The following is a 25,092-nucleotide window of genomic DNA, read 5'->3' on the forward strand; positions in this document are numbered from 1 at the left end:
ATACAGTACAGAATGTTAAGACTACAGAAGGGTTAAACTGTATTTACTTACAGTGTTCTTGGTCAACAAGAACATAATTAGTATGGTGCAAATTCAATGGACACTTAATCTACAATAGAATTGTACATTTTAATGTCTTATTCACAATACAATGATGAACATCAGACTGAAAAAACATTCTCCTCTTAAACCCACGTTTACATTTACAACATTGACTTCACACAACCGACATGGAGTGAAATCAACCAGGCATGGTGTCCTATTTCAAACAAAACAGTCACACCCTCTCCACACATGGCATATACAGTAGACTATTAACACAAAATACCAACTCCTATCTCTCTGAGGACAGATACATTTGCAATATGAGATAAATAAAAAAACAACGAAAATATCATAGGTGATTTTATATACTTCCATGAGAGGTAAAAAAAAAAATGTGTACAATATTATCTCTGTAAAGTAATGGCCTTTTTACATATCGAATTCAAAAACACAATTTACATGATACAATCAATATGAAATGGAATAGGGTATTAAAGTGCGCATAAATCTACATTTTTTTTTTTTAAATGATATTTTCCCATCAACACTGGTTCTAGTGTCGCCCCCTTCTAAACAAACACGGACAGTTAAAGGCCAGACTAGCGTATCTACTATACACAATACTACCAAGCTTATTTACTAGTGGCATGTTCGTTGGCTGTAGGTGGGTGTAAGATAACCACTGTATAAGAAAATGTGGATATTCTACTTTATTTTTCATTTCCTTGCTGGCTTAGATGGCATCTTATGGTAACACGTTCTCTAATAGTATCCTTATATCACGCTTACATGTACAGTTGAAGTCGGAAGTTTACATACACTTATGTTGGAGTCATTAAAACTAATTTTTCAACCACTCCACAGATTTCTTGTTAACAAACTATAGTTTTGGCAAGTCGGTTAGGACATTACTTTGTGCATGACAAGTAATTTTACAACAATTGTTTACAGACAGATTATTTCACTTATAATTCACTGTATCACAATTCCAGTGGGTCAGAAGTTTACATACACTAAGTTGACTGTGCCTTTAAACAGCTTGGAAAACTCCCGAAAATTATGTCATTGCTATAGAAGCTTCTGATAGGCTAATTGACATCATTTGAGTCAATTGGAGGTGTACCTGTGGATGTATTTCAAGGCCTACCTTCAAACTAAGTGCCTCTTTGCTTGACATCATTGGAAAATCAAAAGAAATCAGCCAAGACCTAAGAAAAAAAATTGTAGACCTCCACAAATCTGGTTCATCCTAGGGAGCAAATTCCAAATGCCTGAAGGTGCCACGTTCATCTGTACAAACAATAGTACGCAAGTATAAACACCATGGGACCATGCAGCTGTCATACCGCTCAGGAAGGAGACGCGTTCAGTCTCCTAGAAATGAACGTACTGTGGTGCAAATCAACCTTGAGAAGATGCTGGAGGAAACAGGTACAAAAGAATCTATATCCACAGTAAAACGAGTCATATATCGACATAATCTGAAAGGCCGCTCAGGAAGGAAGAAGCCACTGCTCCAAAACCGCGATAAAAAAGCCAGACTACGGTTTGCAATTGCACATGGGGACAAAGATCATACTTTTTGGAGAAATTTCCTCTGGTCTGATGAAACAAAAATAGAACTGTTTGGCCATAATGACCATCGTTATGTTTGGAGGAAAAAGGGGAAGGCTTGCAAGCCGAAGAACACCATCCCAACCGTGAAGCACGGGGGTGGCAGCATCATGTTGTGGGGGTGCTTTGGTGCAGGAGGGACTGGTGCACTTCACAAAATAGATGGCATCATGAGGATGAAAACTAATATGTATATATATGGAAGCAACATCTCAAGACATCAGTCAGGAAGTTAAAGCTTGGTCGCAAATGAGTCTTCCAAATGGACAGTGACCCCAAGCATACTGCCAAAGTTGTGGCAAAATGGCTTAAGGACAACAAAGTCAAGGTATAGGAGTGGCCATTACAAAGCCTTGACCTCATTCCTATAGAAAATTTGTGGGCAGAACTGAAAAAGGATGTGCGAGCAAGGACGCCTACAAACCTGACTCAGTTACACCAGCTCTGTCATGGGCCAAAATTCACCCAACTTATTGTGGGAAGCTTGTGGAAGGCTACCCGAAACGTTTGACCCAAGTTAAACAATTTAAAGGCAATGCTACCAAATACTAATTGAGTGTATGTAAACTTCTGACCCACTGGGAATTTGATGAAATAAATAAAAAGCTGAAATAAATCATTCTCTCTACTATTATTTGGACATTTCACATTCTTAAAATAAAGTGGTGATCCTTACTGACCTAAGACAGGGAATTTTTACTAGGATTAAATGTCAGGAATTGTGAAAAACTGAGCTAAATGTATTTGGTTAAGGTGTATGCAAACTTCCGACTTCAATAGTATATCACGCAACAGATCTTTGTAAGGCAGAAAATGAACTCTGCCTCTATATTTGCTCTACTTTTTGGTGTAAAAGGTAATGTGCCCTAACCATATAAGACCATGACAATAAATAGGAAACCACAAAGATTAGGAATGAAATTTGGAGGGAAGGTTTCAACCGTATATGAACTATTCAGCCTGGCCGCTCAGACTAGAAGTAACATAGTAAACGTAAATGTGTTACTCTAAAAATGAAAGGGAAATATGTGGGAGTATAATGCAAACATCTTGCAACCCAAAGGTTGCATGTTCCAATCACATCACAGACAACTTTCGTATTTTAGCTAATTAGTAACTTTGCAACCTCAAAAAGGGTTCTTCGGCTGGTAGAACCCTTTTGGGTTCCATGTGGTAGAAGCCTCTGTGAAAAGAGTTATACTTGGAAACCAAAAGGGTTCTACCTGGAACCAAAAAAGGTTTTCCAAAAGGGTTCTCCTAATAAATACATTTCATACTAAAATGGAGGAACACAAAATGTATGTTTACTATGTTAAGTCAATCCTTGAAACCACGTTGAAATATTGGGATGGATAGGAATGAAACGTACTGTACATTAACTATTGGGACAGATAAGGTTGAAACAAAGTATTGGATCTGTGACATCTTTACACAAAGCCTGGTGTTCCAGTCTGTTTGTGCTTTAGTAAACTCCTCTATGCGTTTTTTTATTTTCATGCCAAACATAAGGCATGACAATGATAGAAGCATTGGCTACAGCACATAGAGTATAGGACAAGGCTACTTTTACAGAGCGTAAAGACACAAATACTGGTTCTGTGACAAACTAACTAACAAACAAACAAACAAACAAATTATTTTAACCCTTCAATTCCCTCTGAGAACATTGGCTGGAAAACAAACTGCTGTGTGATGGAAGTGAACTTGTAAAGTTGGGGTATTTCAAATCAAAATCAAATTTGATTTGTCACATGCTTTGTAAACAACACGTTTAGACTAACAGTGAAACGCTTACTTACGGGCCCTTCATAACAATGCAGAGAGAGAGAGAGAAAAGAATAATATGAATAATAAATATACAGTATATATATATATATATATATATAAAGTGTAGCTAAACATATTTTCACAAAAGTTTCTTGAGTGTAGAAATGTGGATATACAGTGGTGGGGGAGGAAACTGTAGGGTAAAAGTGCAATTTAGTTCTTGAATCAAATAATTATATGTGAGTGTAAATAACTATCTAATGTTCTGTCAATACTGTACCTTTGTTAGGCATTCTACTGAAATCTTATTTTAACGGTCCTGATACATACAGTATTGTCCCTCACCTACAGTATATTCTCCAGTTTCTATACATTTAATACTATATACAATATAACATATTTCAAATATCAAACATCCCTTACATTTTTGAACAGTCTGTACAAACATCAAATTATATTTAGAATACATTTCCATGACCCTTGATGCTATTTTAGCTCACAACTAGAATGGATTTTTATTATCATTGTAAACATTGTGACTTCTATGCAAATGCATACATACTGTATATACAAAAAGAGCAGCATAACACGTGACCATATAAAACATAACAGTTGTGTGCTATTTAGTTCTAGTGTTCCTTCATACCGTTTCTTCACGAGTCTCCTTTGGAATTCTTCCTTGGAATTTTCCTGTGAAATTTGAGAATTCCTTGGAATTCCTCATTTAAATAACATTTTATTTCGAAAATGTAACTGTTTCCTGCACCCTGAGTTTTGGAGAGGGTGCCTCCCTTTGAAACATTAATAAAGTACTGCTTGCTACAATTACAGTGCCTTCAGAAAGTATTCATACCCTTTGACCTTTTCCACATTTTGTTGTGTTACAGCCTGAATTTAAAATGGATTAAATGTAGATTTTTTTGTCACTGACCTAACACACAATATCCCATAATATCAAAGTGGACTTATGTTTTTAGAAATGTTTAGAAATTACTGGTAGATGGGTAACAAAAAAGCAGACATTGAATATCCCTATGAGCATGGTGAAGTTATTAATTACACTTTGGATGGTGTATCAATACACCCAGTCACTACAATGATACAGGCGTCCTTCCTAACTCAGTTGCCGGATAGGAAGAAAAATGCTCAGGGATTTCACCATGAGGCCAATGGTGACTTTAAAACAGTTACAGAGATGAATGGCTGTGATATGAGAAAACTGAGGATGGATCAACAACATCGTAGTTACTCCACAATACTAACGTAATTGACAGAGTGAAAAGAAGGAAGCCTTTACAGAATAAAAAATATTCCAAAACATGCTTTCCTGTTTGCAACAAGGCACTAAAGTAATACTGCAAAAAAAGCAATTCACTTTTTGTCCTAAATACAAAGTGTTATGTTTGGGGCAAATCCAACAACACATCACTGAGTACCATTCTCCATATTTTCAAGCATACTGGTGGCTGCATCAAGTTATGGGTATGCTTGTAATCGTTAAGGACTGGGGAGTTTTTCAGGATAAAAAAAGAAATGGAATAGAGCTAAGCACAGGCAAAGTCTGAGGTAAACCTGGTTCAGTCTGCTTTCCACCAGACACAGATTAATTCACCTTTCAGCAGGACAATAACCTAAAACACAAGTCTACACTGGAATTGCTTACCAAGAAGACAATGAATGTCCTGGGTGGCCGAGTTACAGTTTTGACTTAAATCTGCTTGAAAATCTATGGCAAGACTTGAAAATGGTTGTGTAGCAATGATCAATACTAAATTTGACAGAGCTTGAATCATTTTTAAAATAATAATTGACAAATATTGTACAATCCAAGTGTGCAAAGCCCTTACGAGAAAGCTCCAGAAAGACTCACAGCTGTAATCGCTGCCAAAGGTGATTCTAACATGTATTGACTCAGAGGCGTGAATATTTATGTAAATTACATATTTCTGTATTTCAATTTCAATAAATTAGCTACATTTTCTAAAAACTTGTTTTCAATTTGTCATTATGGGGTATATTGTGTAGATGGGTAAGATTTTATTTATTTAAACCATTTTAAATTCAGGGTGTAATACAACAAAATGTGGAATAAGTCAAGGGGTATGAATACTTTCGGGAAGGCACTGTACAGTATATAAAAGCTTCTTATTTTTAATCCTCTTAACGCTGTCTCTCCCACTCCATTGATAAGTTTCGGTTACTTTTATGGTATTATATATTGTGAAAGAGAATATTATCATTGAAGAATTGAATCAGCACATCATGGAAACAACATAACCTTCCATAGTCATTACACTATTGAATATCAAGATAGTATCTTTTAAATAGCAAAAATAAAAACTGTACAAAAAGTTGATAATCATGGAGAAAAGTCTTCCATTGGCCTTCCTCCATATAAATCAACACTAGAAGCCAGCACACCTCTGAAACTACAGTACAGACTAGCTCAAACTGATGCACTAGAATGGTGGGTTTGGAGTACCTGAGTTTTATTCCCTTTTACATCAAAGTGGGTTAGGTTTTCTGAATTGATATCCATATTTAAAACCAATCGAAATGTAGTGAGATCTCCCCAACCATGTAGGCAGAGTCAACTGCAGCCAGGCATTTCCTCATATCACTAGGAGTTCCTAATGTAACAGATGTAAGCTAGTGAGCTGTATGCTAACTTATCCATCCGCTACACTAACATAAGCTAACATGCTCCTGCCAGAATGAGGACCTACATATACTGTTAGACACCTTCAACCACAGGACCTGTGGACCATCAATGCTGTAGGTTTCAGACAGACACATTAGCCTACCGTCCATCCACAGACCATTCATGATCCACAAGTTTTATAATAGCTTTAGAATGTGAAAAAGCTACATCTGCAAGTTGGTTTTCATCAATTATAAAGTACCTGCTGCAACTCATTGAAGTCAGTGAAATAAAACAAAACAGATACGAATTTTTGTCCGTATGGCAGGTGGAAATGGTATCAGAAAGAGCGGTGGTGTTTGCTACAGTACAATAGAGAAGGTGATTGTCTGTGTTGGTGGCTCACCTCAAACACTGAGGTACCCTTTTAGCCTTGAGCCTTTGTCCTCCAGTCTTTATCCACCCACTAAAATCCTGGCTCGATTCACAGGAGAAAAACTGGCAGTGTCGACAAAAGACAGCTATCCTCCTACTTTATAACATCCTGAGAATACTGACTGGTGCTATGTTCTATAACTCATTCCTACAAAGATCGTCCTCACAACGGAGGGGCTATTGACATGACTGTCTTTCACTAGAGGTCACATGAACATCACATAACGGTCTCCCGCTCCTCCTCCACTACAGGCGAGGGTTTCTCCTCCTCAACAGAATGCGGTGGCGTGTTATTGGATAGCTGCTCCTCCTCGGGAATGTGTAACTCCTGTCCCGAGGAAGGGATAGAGTGCTCGGAGACGGAACCGTTCTTCACATAACCCGGGAGGTTCCGGTGCCCGTTGACGGTGACTGGGGCCCCAAGGCGTGTGGTGAGATGGAGGGCCAGGGGCCCCCGGGCAGTGACGTTGGTTACACTGGTGTGAGACACCATAGGTCCATAACTATACGTGTTACTGCCACTACGGGCTTTACGTTTAAAGTCCAACGCTAGTGTCCTCCTGCTCCAGGTTTTCTTAATTTCTGCCTGGACCTAAAGGAAGATGGAAAGAAAGTACATCTAAACCGACAGTGGCATATAATCAGGCACGTGCACCGATATGTGTCTACCTGTGGCCGAGCATCTTCCCCTTTGCCCTCCCACTCGTCAAGTACCCTTTTGGGTGGTGGTCTAACGTTTTCTAATACAGTTTTAGTCGTCGTTGTTCTGAACCCACTGCCCCCAAGTCGTCGAGACGTCGTCAAGTTCGGCACCCCCCATCCGTTGGTCTGGCCTGTACGGAGCTCACGTGCGCCCGGTGTCCAAACATGCATGGCTTGTGATGCAGGTCACCGGTTGAGTGTGTGTGTGTGTAGTAAGCTACCTAGTTTAAATATAAACAGTACTGCATAACATTTGATTAACCCTTGATAACACTTGATTTACATCATCAATATCTGTCTGGTTGGCAGCAGCCCTTCACAATTTATTTCCTTATAGAATCATAGCCGCGGGAAGGGTGCTGGTGTTGCAGCACTCCCGATAAATTGAAATAACTTTGCCAAAGTTATAGAATTACTGCTGTCTGTTCAGAAATTAATTCAATAATTCTCAATAGCCTACTACACCATGAGTAGGCCTATAAGTTAGCCACAGAGGATCAATAGCTTCTTTTTAAAAAATTGCCTAGCTGCGGATTGTGTGTAGCCCAATAACAAGGCAGTCGGGAACACACGGCAAATCTATCAGTGAACAGCATGCAGTCAAAACAGGCCTTTCACAATATTTCAAATACAATCGTGGGAGAACACAGGTTGGAAAGCAAATGGCTCCTGCAGAAAAGAGAAGAGTAATCTTTCAACTTCCAAATGGGCCTATTGAGTGAACATTGTTTACAAGAGACGGGTGAGTCAGTGAAACTGGAAAGCTTTTTTAAGACTCTAATTTCCTCCTCATATTGTACCATATGTGTGTCTCCGCACACCTAGGCCTCTCAGTTAGTCACTGTCAAAGTAGCTTGTCATTTTGATCATTTGTGCGGTATTAAACATAATTCTGATAAAGTCTCCAGTCATGTTAAATTATGTAGAATTGCAGAAAATGCATTTATAAAAAAGGCACAAACTGTTGTCTGACCCTAGGCTACTAAAAATGTTCACCATATGTGCAACTTCTGTGTGCACCTCTACTCTAGGCTACTTCTCTATGCCACTATGCAAATGCGATGATATGCATTCAATGCTTCATTATAGCCGCAAGGTCATTTTCTAAGGCGTTCCGGTACCTCAGAGCTCCCTAGGTGACCCACCTCTCTCGCTCACTTTTTGTTCCTCCCAAATGAACAAATGAAGCACTGAACACAGGTAGTCTAGACTCCAGCTAACCACCATATACTAAAATAACAATGAACATTAGGCTATATTATGAAGTTATTATTTAAGAGCATTGAAGATAAAAATCACAATCAGTAATAAAAAAACGAGCAGCTTTACATCAATAATCAGCTGATCGCCTACCCTCTATTCCTAATGTCAATCATGCCTTCAAGAGGCACTGTAACTAACTTGCTTACAATGTGTGATGAGTAAGTGTGTTGCATAAATAAATATACCTTTTTTTCATTTTGAGAACCTGCCCCCTGAAAGGTCTGTGCACATCCCTGCATAAGATAATTGAGTCTGAGGTTTTTTTGTGTGCATACTGTGTGCATGCTGTGACTGCAATTAATCATGAGCATAATATTATATATCAGGATTACATAGTGTCTTAAATAATATACTATAATCTATTAGGATTTCCTTTAAGACATTTTCACAGATAAATCTTCATAAAATTGTTCAACGTTGTCCTTACCTCCCCATTGCAGAAACAATATATAATTGCCACAAAGAATCCCTGAAAAGAAGACAAACCATTATTACAAGTTTGCGTATGACTCAAAGTACACAGGTTGACCTGAGCATCTATCCAGAGCACTTTAGAAGAATGTCATGCAAAATAAAGTGACGATTCAAGTCATTGACACCAGCTGCTTACTCTGAAGATACTGAGCTGTGCAGCTCACGCTAATTTTACTCATAAAAGTTTCATCACAACTCAATACTTAATTATGTTTAGCACACCACTACAGCATATGCAGTGCCCCATAGTGGACTTTGGCCGATTTATATATCTCCTTTTTACAGTGCTGTAGCAGCTCATCATTTCAGATCCATTGCTGGCTGCCTGTGACTAAACCCACATGCAGTAAAACATAATTTGGTTGTTCGTTCATTCATCCATGTTGTACAAGACCAGTCAGTACCTGGAATGAATTGAAGAGCATCTCGTAGTGCATCTGTATCTGCCAGGGGACTCCAGTTACCTCAGTATAAGGCATGGCCATGAACACTATGTAGTGAACGCCAAACAGTGGCATCAGGACCAAAGTAGACTTCAACAGTTTCCTGTGGAGGGAATGAATAATAGCAGTGATTAATTTTACATTTACTGTGTGTTACAGTTGCGATGGGGAGATTCAATTTGATATTATCATGGACATTCACTGTATTATTCTTTTTTTTACATACTGTATTACTGACATGACTGCCCCACTTGGCACACCATTTCAATGTGGATATTTGGGTAATATTTGGTTGAGACTTTGATCAATGAGATGTCAACCTTTATTCACCCACTCAAAAAGACATCCAGCAGTTTGTTGAATTATCATGTTATCACTGTTTTCAACCATCTAAATGCATAACCAAATTCCAAATGGAAAAAGTATGTAAGATTTTTGGTTTAGTTGTCATCTAAATATTTTATCATTGAGCTTTCAACCATTTAAAAGCACATCAAAGTTCAGATATCTGTTCAGATATTTTGTATTTATACAACTTAATTAATCAAATGTGCTTCCTCTAAAAGCACAACCAAATAACCTGGATTGCAGCTGAGATAACGTTATAAGTACAGTGCAAGTGATCAATGCTGTTCGAGATTCTGCACAGATTATTATAGCAATTGTGAAGCTCTCCACAGACCTGCAACCGTTGCATGCTATCTTGAACATACACACTTTCTATGATTACATAAGAAGACTTATATAGTTACAGTAACCTCAAAATGTGGCCATGGATGTGTTACTCATTTTAAAATGTAATAAATAGTGTTACATTAGTTTCTAAGATAACTTTTAACAGTATTACAAAAGTAGTATTGAACTGTGTTTGGTTGACAACTCAACCAAATATCAACATTTAAAGGAGATGCATCTAAATGATTGGCTAGTTTCATCTGAGCCACTGGCTTAATCATGTTCTTTAACTTTTATTTTTGGTTTAGTTGGAGACGTGAATCCAACATATCATTTTTTAGTTGTTGACACGTTAATAAGCTATTTACATCTCTATGGGGTCAATTTCACACCATATGAATTGAATTCAAAATAAAATAAATTGTGAACATGAAAAATAAAGTTGAGAATGTAAACACATTTTTGAGGACGGGTAAAATAATGGATGTTGAAATCAAAAACCAAACAATTGAAATCAAAATGTATAGAATTGTAAATAAAAGACATCAAAAGCAAAACCCAAAAACGTGTAAGCAAATAATTTTAAAGCGAGAGCAAAAAGCTTTGACAAATTATAAAAAAATATATTAGAAAAACTAATGCAAAAATAATTTTTCGGTTAAACTGTCCCAGCAACCAATGCTATTGAATAGATTTTGCCTACACTTTCAATTGTTTGGTTTTGATTTCAACATCCATTATTTTACCCGTCCTCAAAAATATGTTTACATTCTCATCTTTATCTTCATGTTCACGATTTATTTTATTTTGAATTCAATACATATGGCGTGAAATTGACCCCATACATCTCTAGCTCAATCAAAAATCTAATGTAAAGTATGTGACAAGATCAAATTAAACTTGATTTAAAGTGCATTTAAAGTTTGATTTTATATTATTTAGTCCAATTCATTAACTTGGATATTTGGTTGAGATGGAGACGTAAATCTAACATATTTTACATTTGTAGACAAACTGGAACTAAAGCCACACTAAGTCAGTGGCACAGATGGAACTATCAAAGCAGAGGACACAGTACATTTCCTTCAAATGTTGATATTTGGATGCGTTGACAACCAAACACAGTTCCATATCCAGTTTTTCTTCAAATAAATAATTGGTATGTTGGATACACTTCTCCATCTCAACCAAAGATCAAAGTTAAAGAATAGGACTAAATCAAATCAAAGAAAACTTAAAATGCACTTTAAATAAAGTTTGATTTACTGTAGTCCTAATCTTTAACTTTGACTTTTGGTTGAGATGGAGATGTGAATCCAACATATTCATTATAAACTTGTATATTACATTTGAAATCAACCAAAGCTTGAAACCCTAGGGGCTCTATTTTAACAAACCTAACGCAACGATGAATCTTAGCGCTGGCGGTAGCGCTATAGCTTCAGGGGTGTGTCAGAAATATTTTAGCTAATTTCACAACAGGAATTATGGGTGCAGTAGCTGGCGGTGGCGCGAAAGAGCTGGGATTTGATGAATTGTCAAACGGTCGGTGTAGCTGTTGCATGGAAGTCAGGCGCAGGAGAGCAGAGATGAGTGGACAAAGCACTTTACTGAGGCAATTATTAGAACAGAACGCAACCTCGTCACAAAAACAAATGCCCAAAGAACAAGTGAGGCAGCACAAAGTACAACAACCAAGTACAAAGTACCGGCGACCACAAAGCACGGGTACAAAACAAAACCCGGCACAAACCAGCCAGAAGCGTGCCAACCTTGACAATAAACAATACCCCATACAGACATGGAGGGAACAGAGGGCTAAATACACATAGTAATTATGAGGAGATGTAAACCAGGTGTGCAGGAAAACAAGACAAAACAAATGGAAAATTAAAGGTGGAGCGGCGATGGCTAGAAGACTGGTGACGTCGACCTCCTAACGCCACCCGAACAAGGAGAGGGACCGACTTCGGTGGAAGTCGTGACATGAATAAACAAGTTGTGGCTGTGTCGGGGCTTAACACCTCACTGGCCAATCAGAACGTGGTCCATGGCTTAATATGTGGATGCTTGTGTACTTGTGTATTTACAGTCTTTTATGTATTGTGTCGTCATTAACTCCAATTAGAATATTAGTCTGCTATAGCCTAGTTTGTTAAATAGCCTGCCTCATATTTGCTTAATATGTTGAACATGTTTGCAGTCAACATTTTTCTAATTGTATTGCTTCAATATGGGAATACATTGTTAAACAGACTATAGCATTCACACTGATATAGGGGCTACGCCTACTGTAAATTGCAGTCTGGACATGCCAAACATAGTTAATAAGCAAAATTAAACTCACTAAGCTTTTGATAAGGCCTAAAAATACAGTGCATAATCAAATCCTACTAATAATTAAACAACAACCTGTCATAAATAGGCCATGTCTAAATACAGTTACAGGCACCATAATTGCTTATATTGGGCATATACAACAAACAAGGCAACTTAGAATATGGATGGTTTTAAGCACATGCAAACTTTTCACAGGAGCTGGACAAAGAACCAATATAAAGAGAAAGTGGGAATGTCCACTCACCAGTATACTGACCCCAAATGTAATGTTTTATAAACACCATGGAACCATCTTACAAATCATGTTTGCATTTCTCCAGAAATAGACAAAATTGCATTGCCTTCGAGTTCTTAACATAAACACATGGACCGTTAATCTTTCTAATTAGTTTGTTCTTTAATCAAATTAAATGAAAAACAATTCATCCGTTTTTTTAAACAACAACAATATTTCTGAATAGGATCGGGTCAGAAGCATGATATAATAAATTGCATCTCTCGTTCCATGAGCATAAGGCAATGTGTGCACACGTAGGCCTAAGGGCTCTTCGGCAGGCGGAATTGATGTCCTATCCAAGATAGTTCATTAAATAGTATATAGTAACCCTACAATAGGCATAGTTATAACAAACATGTAGCCGATCAAGTTTTTATTGGTTTCAACATGCAAATATTCATCTACACACATTGCATTCACATTTTGAAAATGCACTACATGTTCGAGCCATAGACAATTGGACATTGCCCAAACGTTGGAATAAGATTAGCCTCCCATCGCCGTTCATATGGCCCGTTAGTGACTTTGCCACGTCAAAGGTAAACAAACAAACTGGAAAATAGTCTAGGATACAAGTGGATTCAGCACCAAGGACAGCGATCAGAATTCCTGCGAGTTGACAGTTGAAAACAGACGAAAGTGCAAGATGCTTTTTTTAAAACAAAATGAGAAAGGAAAAACAATAAGCAGTCTATTGTAATAACTTCATCTTCCTAAACAGACTTCCTACAGTCACTGACACCTTTCATTCAATGGGCATTGAACATAGGCCTAATGAGTCCAAACTTTTCACAGAAGCTGCATGGACAAAAATAATGTTCAATATAAAGAAAAAAATGGGAATGTCAGTTGACTGTTCTGTTGTTTATGATATTTTAATAAAACATTGGTTATAGGTTACTGATTAAACTGTGCGCCTCCACTGGCAAAAATCGATGCCATAACCAATCGCATTACCGCTAAGACCAGAGTCTTAAATATCACTAGTAGTGCTGCTTGAAATTGGCACATTGGTGCACATTTTTAAGGACACACATCTCAAATATTTCCACCCCTCTCACCTCAGCGCAAGCGAGCTGATATAAGACAGGTAAATTACCAACCCTGGCACCAGGTTTGTAAAATAGCAGAGTTCTGGCTTTTACAAGTTGAAATTGCCAAACTGTGCGTTTGACACTAGTGTCGCCTTAACGCCAGCCCTAGGACTATATGTATGCTCTATTTTTACTTGAACCCTGGGTTAAATTGAAATAGTTTCATTAAGGTGCTCTATTAAACATACCGTTTGGAATGACTTTGATAGCAACAATGAACCTATTTAGTTATTAAATGATCTCTCAATAATCCTTCTCATCTTTAAGTTTGTTAAAATCCTGGATGGGAGACCAAAGGGATAGCTGTAGACAGATCAACTCTCCAGTAGGAGGTGCTGCCCAACCTATAGTTTTTTTCTGATAATGGATATAACATTGAAAATCTGAAGTTGTTTCATATGTATAAATTCAACATACGTTTTGTCTAGCTTGAAAATTGGTAACCATGATGACATAATCCTGTGGTTGAAATGTCACCTTCAAAACAACATTGATGACTTTTTGCAAACCCAATGTATTTTCCTTGTAAATTCCATGTCACAATACGTTGACAAATTACACTGAAACAACGTTGATTTAACCAGTTTGTGCCCAGCGGTTGGTGGCATGTTTTGGTGTGATAAAGATTAAATACTTCTATCAGCATGCTGGAAATAACACAGAATACATCTGTAGGCTACCTTACAGTACATTTTTATTTGTATTTATTAAGGATCCCCATTAGCTGCTGCTCTTCCTAGAGTCCAGCAACATGAAGGCAGTTATATACAATTTAAAATATTACATGACATTACACTTCATAACACTTTTCACAATACATTAAGTGTTTTCCCTCAGGCAGTGACTTTCACATATCTACAATACAAAATCCATGTGTACGTGTGTGTAGAGTGCGTGTCTTATCATGTGTATTTGTGTCTGTGCCTGTGTGTCTCTTCACAGTCCCCGCTGTTCCATAAAGTGTATTTTTATCCGTTTTTTAAATCTGATTCTACTGCTTGCATTAGTTACCTGATGTGGAATAGAGTTCCATGTAGCAATGGCTCTATGTAGTACTGTGCACCTCCCATAGTCTGTTCTTGACTTGGGGATTGTGAAGAGACCTTTGGCGGCATGTCTTCTGGGGTATACATGGGTGTCCGAGCTGTGTGCTCGTAGTTTAAACAGACACCTTGGTCCATTCATCATGTCAACACTTCTTACAAAAACAAGTAGTGATGAAGTCAATCTCTCCTCCAATTTGAGCCATGAGAGATTTACATGTATATTATTAAATGTTATCTCTCCGTATACATTTAAGGGCCAGCAGTGCTGCCCTGTTCTGAGCCAATTGTAATTTTCCTAAGTACCTCTTCGTGGCACCTTACTACACGACTGAACAGTAATCCAGGTTTGACAAAACTAGGGCCTATAGGACCTGCCTTGTTGATAGTGTTGTTAAAAAGGCAGAGCAGCACTTTATTATGGACAGACATCTCCCCATTTTAGCTACTGTTGTATCAACATATTTTGACAGTTTACAATCCAGGGTCATGCCAAGCAGTTTAGTCACCTCGACTTGCTCAATTTCCACATTATTTATTACAAGATTTAGTTGAGGTTTAGGGTTAATGAATGATTTTTCCCAAATACAGTGCTTTTAGTTTTTTAAATATTTAGGACTAATTTATTCCTTGCCACCCATTCTGAAACTAACTGCAGCTCTTTGTTAAGTGTTGCAGTCATTTCAGTCGCTGTAGTAGCTGATGTGTATAGTGTTGAGTCATCCGTATACATAAACACACTGGCTTTACTCAAATCCAGTGGCGTGTCATTAGTAAATATTGAAAAAAGTAAGGGGCCTAGACAGCTGCCCTGGGGAATTCCTGATTATACCTGCATTATGTTGGATATGCTTCCATTAAATAACACCCTGTGTGTTCTGTTAGATAGGTAACTCTTTATCCACAATATAGCAGGGGGTGTAAAGCCATAACACATGTTTTTCCATCAGCAGACTATGATCGATAATGGCAAAAGCCGCACTGAAGTCTAACAAAACAGCTCCCACAATCTTTTTATCATAAATTTCTCACAGCCATCAGTCATTTGTGTAAGTGCTGTGCTGAATGTTGACTGTCCTTTCCTATAAGCATGCTGAAAGTGTGTTGTCTATTTGTTTACAGTAAAATAGCATTCTATCTGGTCAAACAACATTTTTCTCAAAAGTTTACTAAGGGTTGGTAACAGGCTGATTGGTCAGCTATTTGAGCCAGTAAAGGGAGCTTTACTATTCTTGGGTAGCGGAAATAATTTTGCTTCCCTCCAGGCCTAAGGGCAAACACTTTCTCGTAGGCTTAGATTGAAGATATGGCAAATAGGAGTGGCAATATCGTCCACTATTATCCTTAGTAATTTTCCATTCATTCTCAGACCCCGGTGGCTTGTCATTGTTGATAGACAACAATACTTTTTTCACCTCTTCCACACTCATTTTACGGAATTCAAAATTACATTTACATTTTAGTCATTTAGCAGACGCTCTTATCCAGAGCGACTTACAGTAGTGAATAGATACATTTCATGCATTTTTATTATTCTTAAAAAAAAAAATTGTACTGCTTGTCTTTCATAATTTGATCAGTTATACTTGGATGTGTAGTGTCAGCGTTTGATTTTGGCATGCCATGCGAATCTTGCCAATGAAAAACGAATTAATTAATAATAATCAATATCAGTGTGTTTCGTGATGAATGAGCCATCTGATTCAATGAATGATGAGTTTGCCTTTTTGCCCAAAATGTAATCTAAGGTGCTCCAAAGATTTTTACTATCATTCTCGATATAATTTATCTTTGTTTCATAGTGTAGTTTCTTCTTTTTATTCAGTTTAGTCACATGATTTTTCAATTTGAAGTATGTTTGCCAATCGGTTGTGCAGCCAGACTTATTTGCCATTCCTTTTGCCTCATCCTTCTCAACAATACAATTTTTCAATTCCTCATCATGCTTATTAGTAACTACAATAAAACAATTTCATAAATGTTTCAAGTGCAGCATCTGGGTTGCTCCTCATTACAGACCAACAAGTATTATTTACATAAACAACATAGGAATCACTACAAAACATCTTGTATAACCTCTTATACACTATATTAGGCCCAGCCTTTGGAACTAGATATGGCTATTATATTCCAATGGATTTGGATACAGCTCTAAAGCACATTTTTGCAGCATTAGTAAAGATGTGATCAATACATGTTGACGATTTAATTCCTGTGCTGTTTGTAACTACCCTGGTAGGTTGACTGATAAGAAGCTTTTTCTTGTGTGGGCAGCTTGATGAAAGCCAGTCAATATTTAAATCATCCAGATAATATGGTGATATCACATACATTATCAAGCCTTTCAGACATGTTATCCAGATACTGACTATTAGCAGCTTGCCAACAGGAATAGGCTTTAGGTGAGGCATATGAACCTGTAGCCATATTACTTCAACAGTATTTAACAGGAGATCCTCTCTAAGCTTTACAGGAATGTGCTTCTGAATATAAACAGCAACACCTCCACCATTGGCATTTCTGTTGCTACCACTGTATCAAAGGTATTATCTAAGTGAGTTTCAGAGATTGATCTGTTTCTAGCAAATTATTGATTTCATTAACCTTGTTCTTAAGCTACATATATTAACATAGGCTATTTTTAGCACTTTTCTGGGATGCTTGATTGTTTTCATTGCTTTACTGGGAAGCGTAGCAGGAGTAGACATTCTCATGTTATTTATGTTAGTGGAAGGTGAGCTGCACAGTGGACTTCCTACTAGGGCACACCACCTCAGTGCTAACAGTATAATTCTGGTTCATAGGCACATGATTGCTGTATACAATAGCTGTAGGATCAGCAGAGGTATTCAAGGCAGTTAAAGGGATATACAGTGCATTCGGGAAAGTATTCAGACCCCTTGCCTTTTTACACATTTTGTTACGTTACAGCTTATTCTAAAATTGATGTTTTTTTTAATCAATCTACTCACAATACCCCATAATGACAAAGCAAAACCTGTTTTTTACAATTCTTTTCAAATGTATAAAAAAAACTGGAAATATCACATTTAAGTAAGTATTCAGACCCTTTACTCTGTACTTTGCTGAAGCACCTTTGGCAGCGTTTACAGCCTTGAGTCTTCTTGGATATGACACTACAAGCTTGGCACACCTGTATTTGGGGGAGCTTCTCCCATTATTCTCTGCAGATCCTCTCAAGCTCTATCAGGTTGGATGGGGAGTGTCGCTGCACAGCTATTTTCAGGTCTCTTCAGAGATGTTCTGTCGGGTTCAAGTCTGTGCTCTGGCTGGGCCACTCAAGGACATTTAGAGACTTGTCCCGTAGCAACTCCTGCGTTGTCTTGGCTGTGTCCTGAGGGTTGTTGTCATGTTGGAAGGTGAATCTTCACCCCAGTCTGAGGTCCTGAGCACCCTGGAGCAGGTTTTCATCAAGGATCTCTCTGTACTTTGCTCCATTCATCTTTGCCTCGATCCTGACTAGTCTCCCAGTCAGTGCCGCTGAAAAACATCCTCACAGCATGATGCTGCCACCACCATGCTTCACCATAGGGATGGTGCCAGGTTTCCTCCAGACGTGACGCTTGGTATTCAGGCCAAAGAGTTCAATCTTGGTTTCATCAGACCAGAGAATCTTGTTTCTCATGGTCTGTGAGTCCTTTAGGTGCCTTTTGGCAAACTCCAAGCGGGCTGCTAACTAAAAGGCCTGATTAGGAGAGTGCTGCAGAGATGATTGCCCTTCTGGAAGGGTCGCCCATCTCCATAGAGGAACTCTGGAGCTCTGTCAGAGTGACCATTGGGTTCTTGGTCACCTCACTGACCAAGGCCCTTCTCCCCTGATTGCTCAGTTTGGCCGGGCGGCCAGCTCTAGGAAGTCTTGGTGGTTACAAACTTCTTCCATTTTTAACCTGTTAGGGCTAGGGGGCAGCATTTGCACGTCTGGATAAAAAAAATGTACCCGATTTAATCTGGTTACTAATCCTACCCAGTAACTAGAATATGCATATACTTATTATATATGGATAGAAAACACTCTAAAGTTTCTAAAACTGTTTGAATGGTGTCTGTGAGTATAACAGAACTCATTTGGCAGGCAAAACCCTGAGACATTTTCTGACAGGAAGTGGATACCTGATGTGTTGTATTGACTTTAAACCTATCCCATTGAAAAACACAGGGGTTTAGGAATATTTTGGCACTTCCTATTGCTTCCACTAGATGTCACCAGCCTTTACAAAGTGTTTTGAGTCTTCTGGAGGGAGATCTGACCGAACAAGAGCCATGGAACGATGATGTCCCATTAGACACCTGGCGCGCGAGTTCATGTTGGGTACCCTCGTTCCAATACGTTATAAAAGAGTATGCATTCGTCCACCTTGAATATTATTCATGTTCTGGTTAAAAAAGGCCCTAATGATTTATGCTATACAACGTTTGACATGTTTGAACGAACGGAAATATATTTTTTCCCCTCGTTCATGACGAGAAGTCCGGCTGGCTTAGATCATGTGCGAACAAGACGGAGATTTTTGGACATAAATGATGAGCTTTTTTGAACAAAACTACATTCGTTATGGACCTGTGATACCTGGAAGTGACATCTGATGAAGAGAATCAAAGGTAATGGATTATTTACATAGTATTTTCGATTTTAGATCTCCCCAACATGACGTCTAGTCTGTATCGCAACGCGTATTTTTCTGGGCGCAGTGCTCAGATTATTGCAAAGTGTGATTTCCCAGTAAGGTTATTTTTAAATCTGGCAAGTTGATTGCGTTCAAGAGATGTAAATCTATAATTCTTTAAATGACAATATAATATTTTACCAATGTTTTCTAATTTTAATTATTTAATTTGTGACGCTGACTTGACTGCCGGTTATTGGAGGGAAACGATTTCCTCAACATCAATGCCATAGTAAAACGCTGTTTTTGGATATAAATATGAACTTGCTAGAACTAAAAATGCATGCATTGTCTAACATAATGTCCTAGGAGTGTCATCTGATGGAGATTGTAAAAGGTTAGTTCATCATTTTAGCTGGTTTTATGGTTTTGGTGACCCTGTCTTTGACTTGACAAAACATTACACACAACTCTTGTAAATGTACTGTCCTAACATACTCTAAATTTATGCTTTCGCCGTAAAACCTTTTTGAAATCGTAAAACATGGTTAGATTAAGGAGATGTTTATCTTTCAAATGGTGTAAAATAGTTGTATTTTTGAAAAATTTGAATTTTGACATTTATTTGGATTCAAATTTGCCGCTCTTGAAATGCACCTGCTGTTGATGGAGTGCACCACGGGTGGCACGCTAGCGTCCCACCTAGCCCATAGAGGTTAAGAATGATGGAGGCCACTGTTCTTGGGGACCTTCAATGCTGCAGAAATGTTTTGGTTCCCTTCCCCAGATCTGTGCCTTGGCACAATCCTGTCTCAAAGCTATACGGACAATTACTACAACCTCATGGCTTGGTTTTTGCTCTGACATGCACTGTGAACTGTGGGATCTTATGTGCCTTTCCAAATCATGTCCAATCAATTTAATTTACTACAGGTGGACTCCAATCAAGTTGCAGAAACATCTCAAGGATGATCAATGGAAACAGGATGCACCTGAGCTACATTTCGGTCTGAATACTTATGTAAATAAGGTATCTGTTTTATATTTTTAATACATTTGCAAAAACTTAGAGAAACCTGTTTTCAGGTCGTCATTATGGGTATTGTGTGTAGGTTGATGAGGGAAAGAAAATTATTGTATACATTTTGAAAGAAGGCTGTAACGTAACAAAATGTGGAAAAAGGGAAGGGGTCCGAACACTTTCCGAATGCACTGTACATTAGGTTACTTACATTGTGTCTACCAACGCCCCTGGGATAATGTACATTTGCTGAAGCATTATGACAACTCAGCAACACAATGGTAGGTATTAACTGTGTTGGGCTTGGGCATACATGTCATGATAAAGTAGTCAGGGAAGGAACAGTCAGAGTATGGCTTCTTACCTGTACTGCTGTCTTGTGTCACATCTGCCAGCATTTGTCTCTCGAAGTTTAGTGGCCAGAACTCGGATTATATTCAGGAACAGCATAAAATTCACCTTTGATAACAGACAATGACACAATGTAGCACACCAAAGCCCAATATCTCAACTACTAAGTCTCTCAGAAAGCAGATAGTTGTAATAGTGGTCAGTAATTGTGATAATTAAACGTGTCAATTGAAAATGTTAAATGCCATTATGCCAATTAACATTTTCAATTGACATGTTTACTTACCACTATTGCTGTTAGAATGGGCACTTGTACAATCCACTTCAGATTGCCTGCACTTAGGTCCCAGCATCTGTAAGTGATAAACAGGGAATTTATGAAAAACGAATATAGATACGCATGATTGTGGAACGAATCTATTTCGGTATATCCTAGTGTAACAACAACAACACATGGGCAAGTTGGCAACCCTTAGAGACTGGTCTTAGGCTCTAAAGTATTGGCTGGAATTCAACCCAACCTGCCATAGCAATGTTTTACGCATGGTCCTTGTGTACAAGCTGCTGCCTGCGCGCACACAATTCTTATTCTGAAAACGGTCAGAATCTACCTTTGAGTGGAGTCAACGTGATAGGCTTGTAGTAGTATGTTTCTACAGTCCTCAAAGTCATTCTGTGATTTTATATAATCATGTGGAAATAGTTACTACTGTGTAAATACTGCAATGTGGGTTTCGATTAAATTGAAGACATAGACTCTGCCTTTAAACATTCAATGAACCTAAGGGGATTCTTGAACACGTTCTAAGGTTCTGTCTCACATTTATTTTGAATTTAACTCGGCAAGTCAGTTAAGAACAAATTCTTATTTTCAATGACAGCCTAGGAACATTGGGTTAACTGCCTTGTTCAGGGGCAGAACAACAGATTTGTACCTTGTCAGCTTGGGGATTTGAACTTGCAACCTTTTGGTTACTAGTCCAACACTCTAACCACTAGGCTACGTTGCCGCCCCAAATAAAAAGATTCATGAAAGAGTCTGGCAAATGTACAGTACTTTGTGTTCAGAGCCAACATCAATGATGACAAATTGGGATTACAGCGCAATACTTACTCTGTGTCTGCCAAGGTGGCTCTCACACTTGCCCACACTGTCACAAACATTGCTGGAACCCCTGCAAATCAACAACGAACATCAAGATAGATCTCAAAACAACTTGACAGCTGAAACCCCTGCAAAACATATTATAGTGATCTATAAATCACACAAATAATGATTAAACACAAAATACAGCAATTTACTTCCAATTATTATAGTGGGTTCAAGTCAAAATTAGCCTTGTAATATATTGTTAATATAGCGAGGCAATTTGGCGACACAGCATCCACATTGTATGCGCTGTGCTTACATAAGTTACGCACAGTGTGTACAATGCAGGAGCCGTACAGCCTAGCTCTCTGAACTATTCTTGAGTTCTGCGTATAACAGTATTCACACCGTATGTGTGAAAACATTGAATAGTTAATAATTGTTGATCAATCAAAAATCAGCTGTCTGTGAAATATTATACGAAACATTATGACATAGGAAATGCTTTTCAAATGAATTGATTAATACAGTTGAAGTCGGAAGTTTACATACACTTAGGTTGGAGTCATTAAAACTTGTTTTTCAACCACTCCGCAAATTTCCTGTTAACAAACTATAGTTTCGGCAAGGTGGTTAGGACATCTACTTTGTGCATGACACAAGTCAACTGTTTACAGACATATTATTTCACTGAACCACAATTCCAGTGGATCAGAAGTTTACATACACTAAGTTGACTGTGCCTTCCTGAAAATGATGTCATGGCTTTAGAAGCTTCTGATAGGCTAATTGACATCATTTGAGTCAATTGGAGCTGTACCTGTGGATGTATTTCAAGGCCTACCTTCAAACTCAGTGCCTCTTTGCTTGACACCATGGGAAAATCAAAAGAAAATCAGCCAAGAGCTCAGAAAACAATTGTAGACCTACACAAGTCTAGTTCATCCTTGGGAGCAATTTCCAAACGCCTGAAGGTACCACGTTCATCTGTACAAACAATAGTATGCAAGTATAAACACCATGGGACCACGCAGCCGTCATACCGCTCAGGAAGGAGACGAGTTCTGTCTCCTAGAGATTAACGTACTGTGGTGCTAAAAGTGCAAAACAATCCCAGAACAACAGCAAAGGACCTTATGAAGATGCTGGAGGAAACAGGTACAAAAGTATCTATATCCACAGTAAAACAAGTCCTATATCGACATAACCTGAAAGGCCGCTCAGCAAGGAAGAAGCCACTGCTCCAAAACCGACATTAAAAAAAACAGACTACGGTTTGCAACTGCACATGGGGACAAAGATCGTACTTCTTAGAAAAATGTCCTCTGGTCTGATGAAACAAAAATAGAACCGTTTGGCCATAATGACCATCGTTATGTTTGGAGGAAAAATGGGGAGGCTTGCAAGCCAAAGAATGCAATCCCAACCGTGAAGCACGGGGCTGGCAGCATCATGTTGTGGGGTGCTTTGCTGCAGGAGGGACTGGTGCACTTCACAAAATAGATGGCATCATGAGGCGGGAAAATTATGTGGATTATGTGGATAAGCAACATCAAGACATCAGTCAGGAAGTTAAAGCTTGGTCGCAAATGGGCCTTCCAAATGGACAATGACCCCAAGCATACTTCCAAAGTTGTGGCAAAATGGCTTAACTTCATCGGGGTAGGGGGCAGTATTTTGATGTCCGGATGAAAAGCGTGCCCTTAGTAAACCGCCTGCTACTCAGGCCCAGAAGGTAGGTTATGCATATTATTAGTAGATGTAGATAGAAAACACTCTGAGGTTTCTAAAACTGTTTGAATGATGTCTGTGAGTATAACAGAACTCATATGGCAGGCAAAAACCTGCGAAAAAATCCACCCAGAAAGTGTGGAAATCTGAGGTTTGTAGATTTTCAAGTGATTCCCTATCCAGTATACAGTGTATATGGGGTCATATTGCACTTCCTAAGGTTTCCACTAGATGTCAACAGTCTTTAGAACGTTGTTTCATGCTTCTAATGTGACTGGGGAGAGAATAAGAGCCATTGGAATCAGATGACTGAGAAAATGACATGAGCTCAATCGCGCGCCCTCACGTGAGCGTTAGCTGTGTTCCTTTTCATTTCTGAAGACAAAGGAATCGTCCAGTTGGAATATTATGGAAGATTTATGATAAAAACATCCCAAAGATTGATTCTATACATCATTTGACGTGTTTCTACGAACTGTAATAAAACTTTTTTTACTTTTCGTCTGAACTCACTGCGCGAGCACAGTGGATTTGGATTACTCGACTGAACGCACGAACAAAATGGAGGTATTTGGACATAAAGATGAACTTTATCGAACAAAACAAGCATTTATTCTGGAACTGGGATTCCTGGGAGTGCATTCCGATGAAGATCATCAAAGGTAAGTGAATATTTATAATGTAATTTTTGTAATTTCTGTTGACTCCAAAATGGCGGGTATCTGTATGGCTTGTTTTGATATCTGAGCGCTGTACTCAGATTATTGCAAAGTTTGCTTTCGCCGTTAAGCTTTTTTGAAATCTGACACAGCGGTTGCATTAAGGAGAAGTGTATCTATAATTCTTTGAATAACAGTTGAATACTTTATCAACGTTTATGATGAGTATTTCTGTAAATTGATGTGCTCATTCACAATAGTTTTGGAAGGCAAAACATTTCTGAACATTACACGCCAATGTAAAATGGGGTTTTTGGATATAAATATGAACTTCATCGAGCAAAACATACATGTATTGTGTAACATGAAGTCCTATGAGTGACATCTGATGAAGATCAAAGGTTAGTCATTAATTTTACCTGTATTTCTGGTTTTTGTGACGCCTCTCCTTGCTTGGAAAATGGCTGTGTGGTTTTTCTTGTCTAGGCGCTGTCCTAACATAATCTAATGTTATGCTTTCGCCGTAAAGCCTTTTTGAAATCAAACAATGTGGTTGGATTAACGAGGAGTGTATCTTTAAAATGGGATATAACAGTTGTATGTTTGAGAAATTTGAATTATGAGATATTTTTGTTTAGCATCCCACATACCCCAGAGAGGTTAAGGACAACAAAGTCAAGGTATTGGAGTGGCCATCACAAAGCCCTGACCTCAATCCTATAGAAAACTTGTGGGCAGAACTGAAAAAGGGTATGTGAGTAAGGACGCCTACAAACCTGACTCAGTTACACCAGCTCTGTCA

The 25,092-nt window shown here is 38.3% G+C and overlaps 1 protein-coding gene across 1 annotated transcript in view; it reads right to left on the bottom strand.

Moving 5' to 3' along the window:
- Positions 1-115: 115 nt before the first annotated feature.
- The window catches only part of pth1r (parathyroid hormone 1 receptor), a 92,258-nt gene continuing 67,281 nt past the window's right edge, over positions 116-25,092 (bottom strand). Inside the window, exons 8-13 of the mRNA XM_014191246.3 lie at positions 21,925-21,985; positions 21,097-21,163; positions 20,824-20,918; positions 9,346-9,487; positions 8,895-8,936; positions 116-7,094 (exon numbers count right to left, since the gene is read on the bottom strand). Coding sequence (XP_014046721.1) covers positions 6,720-7,094; positions 8,895-8,936; positions 9,346-9,487; positions 20,824-20,918; positions 21,097-21,163; positions 21,925-21,985 — 782 coding nt within the window. The 3' untranslated portion in view covers positions 116-6,719. The remainder of the gene's footprint in view (positions 7,095-8,894; positions 8,937-9,345; positions 9,488-20,823; positions 20,919-21,096; positions 21,164-21,924; positions 21,986-25,092) is intronic.

The sequence above is a fragment of the Salmo salar genome, chromosome 03, assembly GCF_965601325.2.
Source record: "Salmo salar chromosome 03, fSalSal1, whole genome shotgun sequence".
Lineage (NCBI taxonomy): Eukaryota > Metazoa > Chordata > Actinopteri > Salmoniformes > Salmonidae > Salmo > Salmo salar.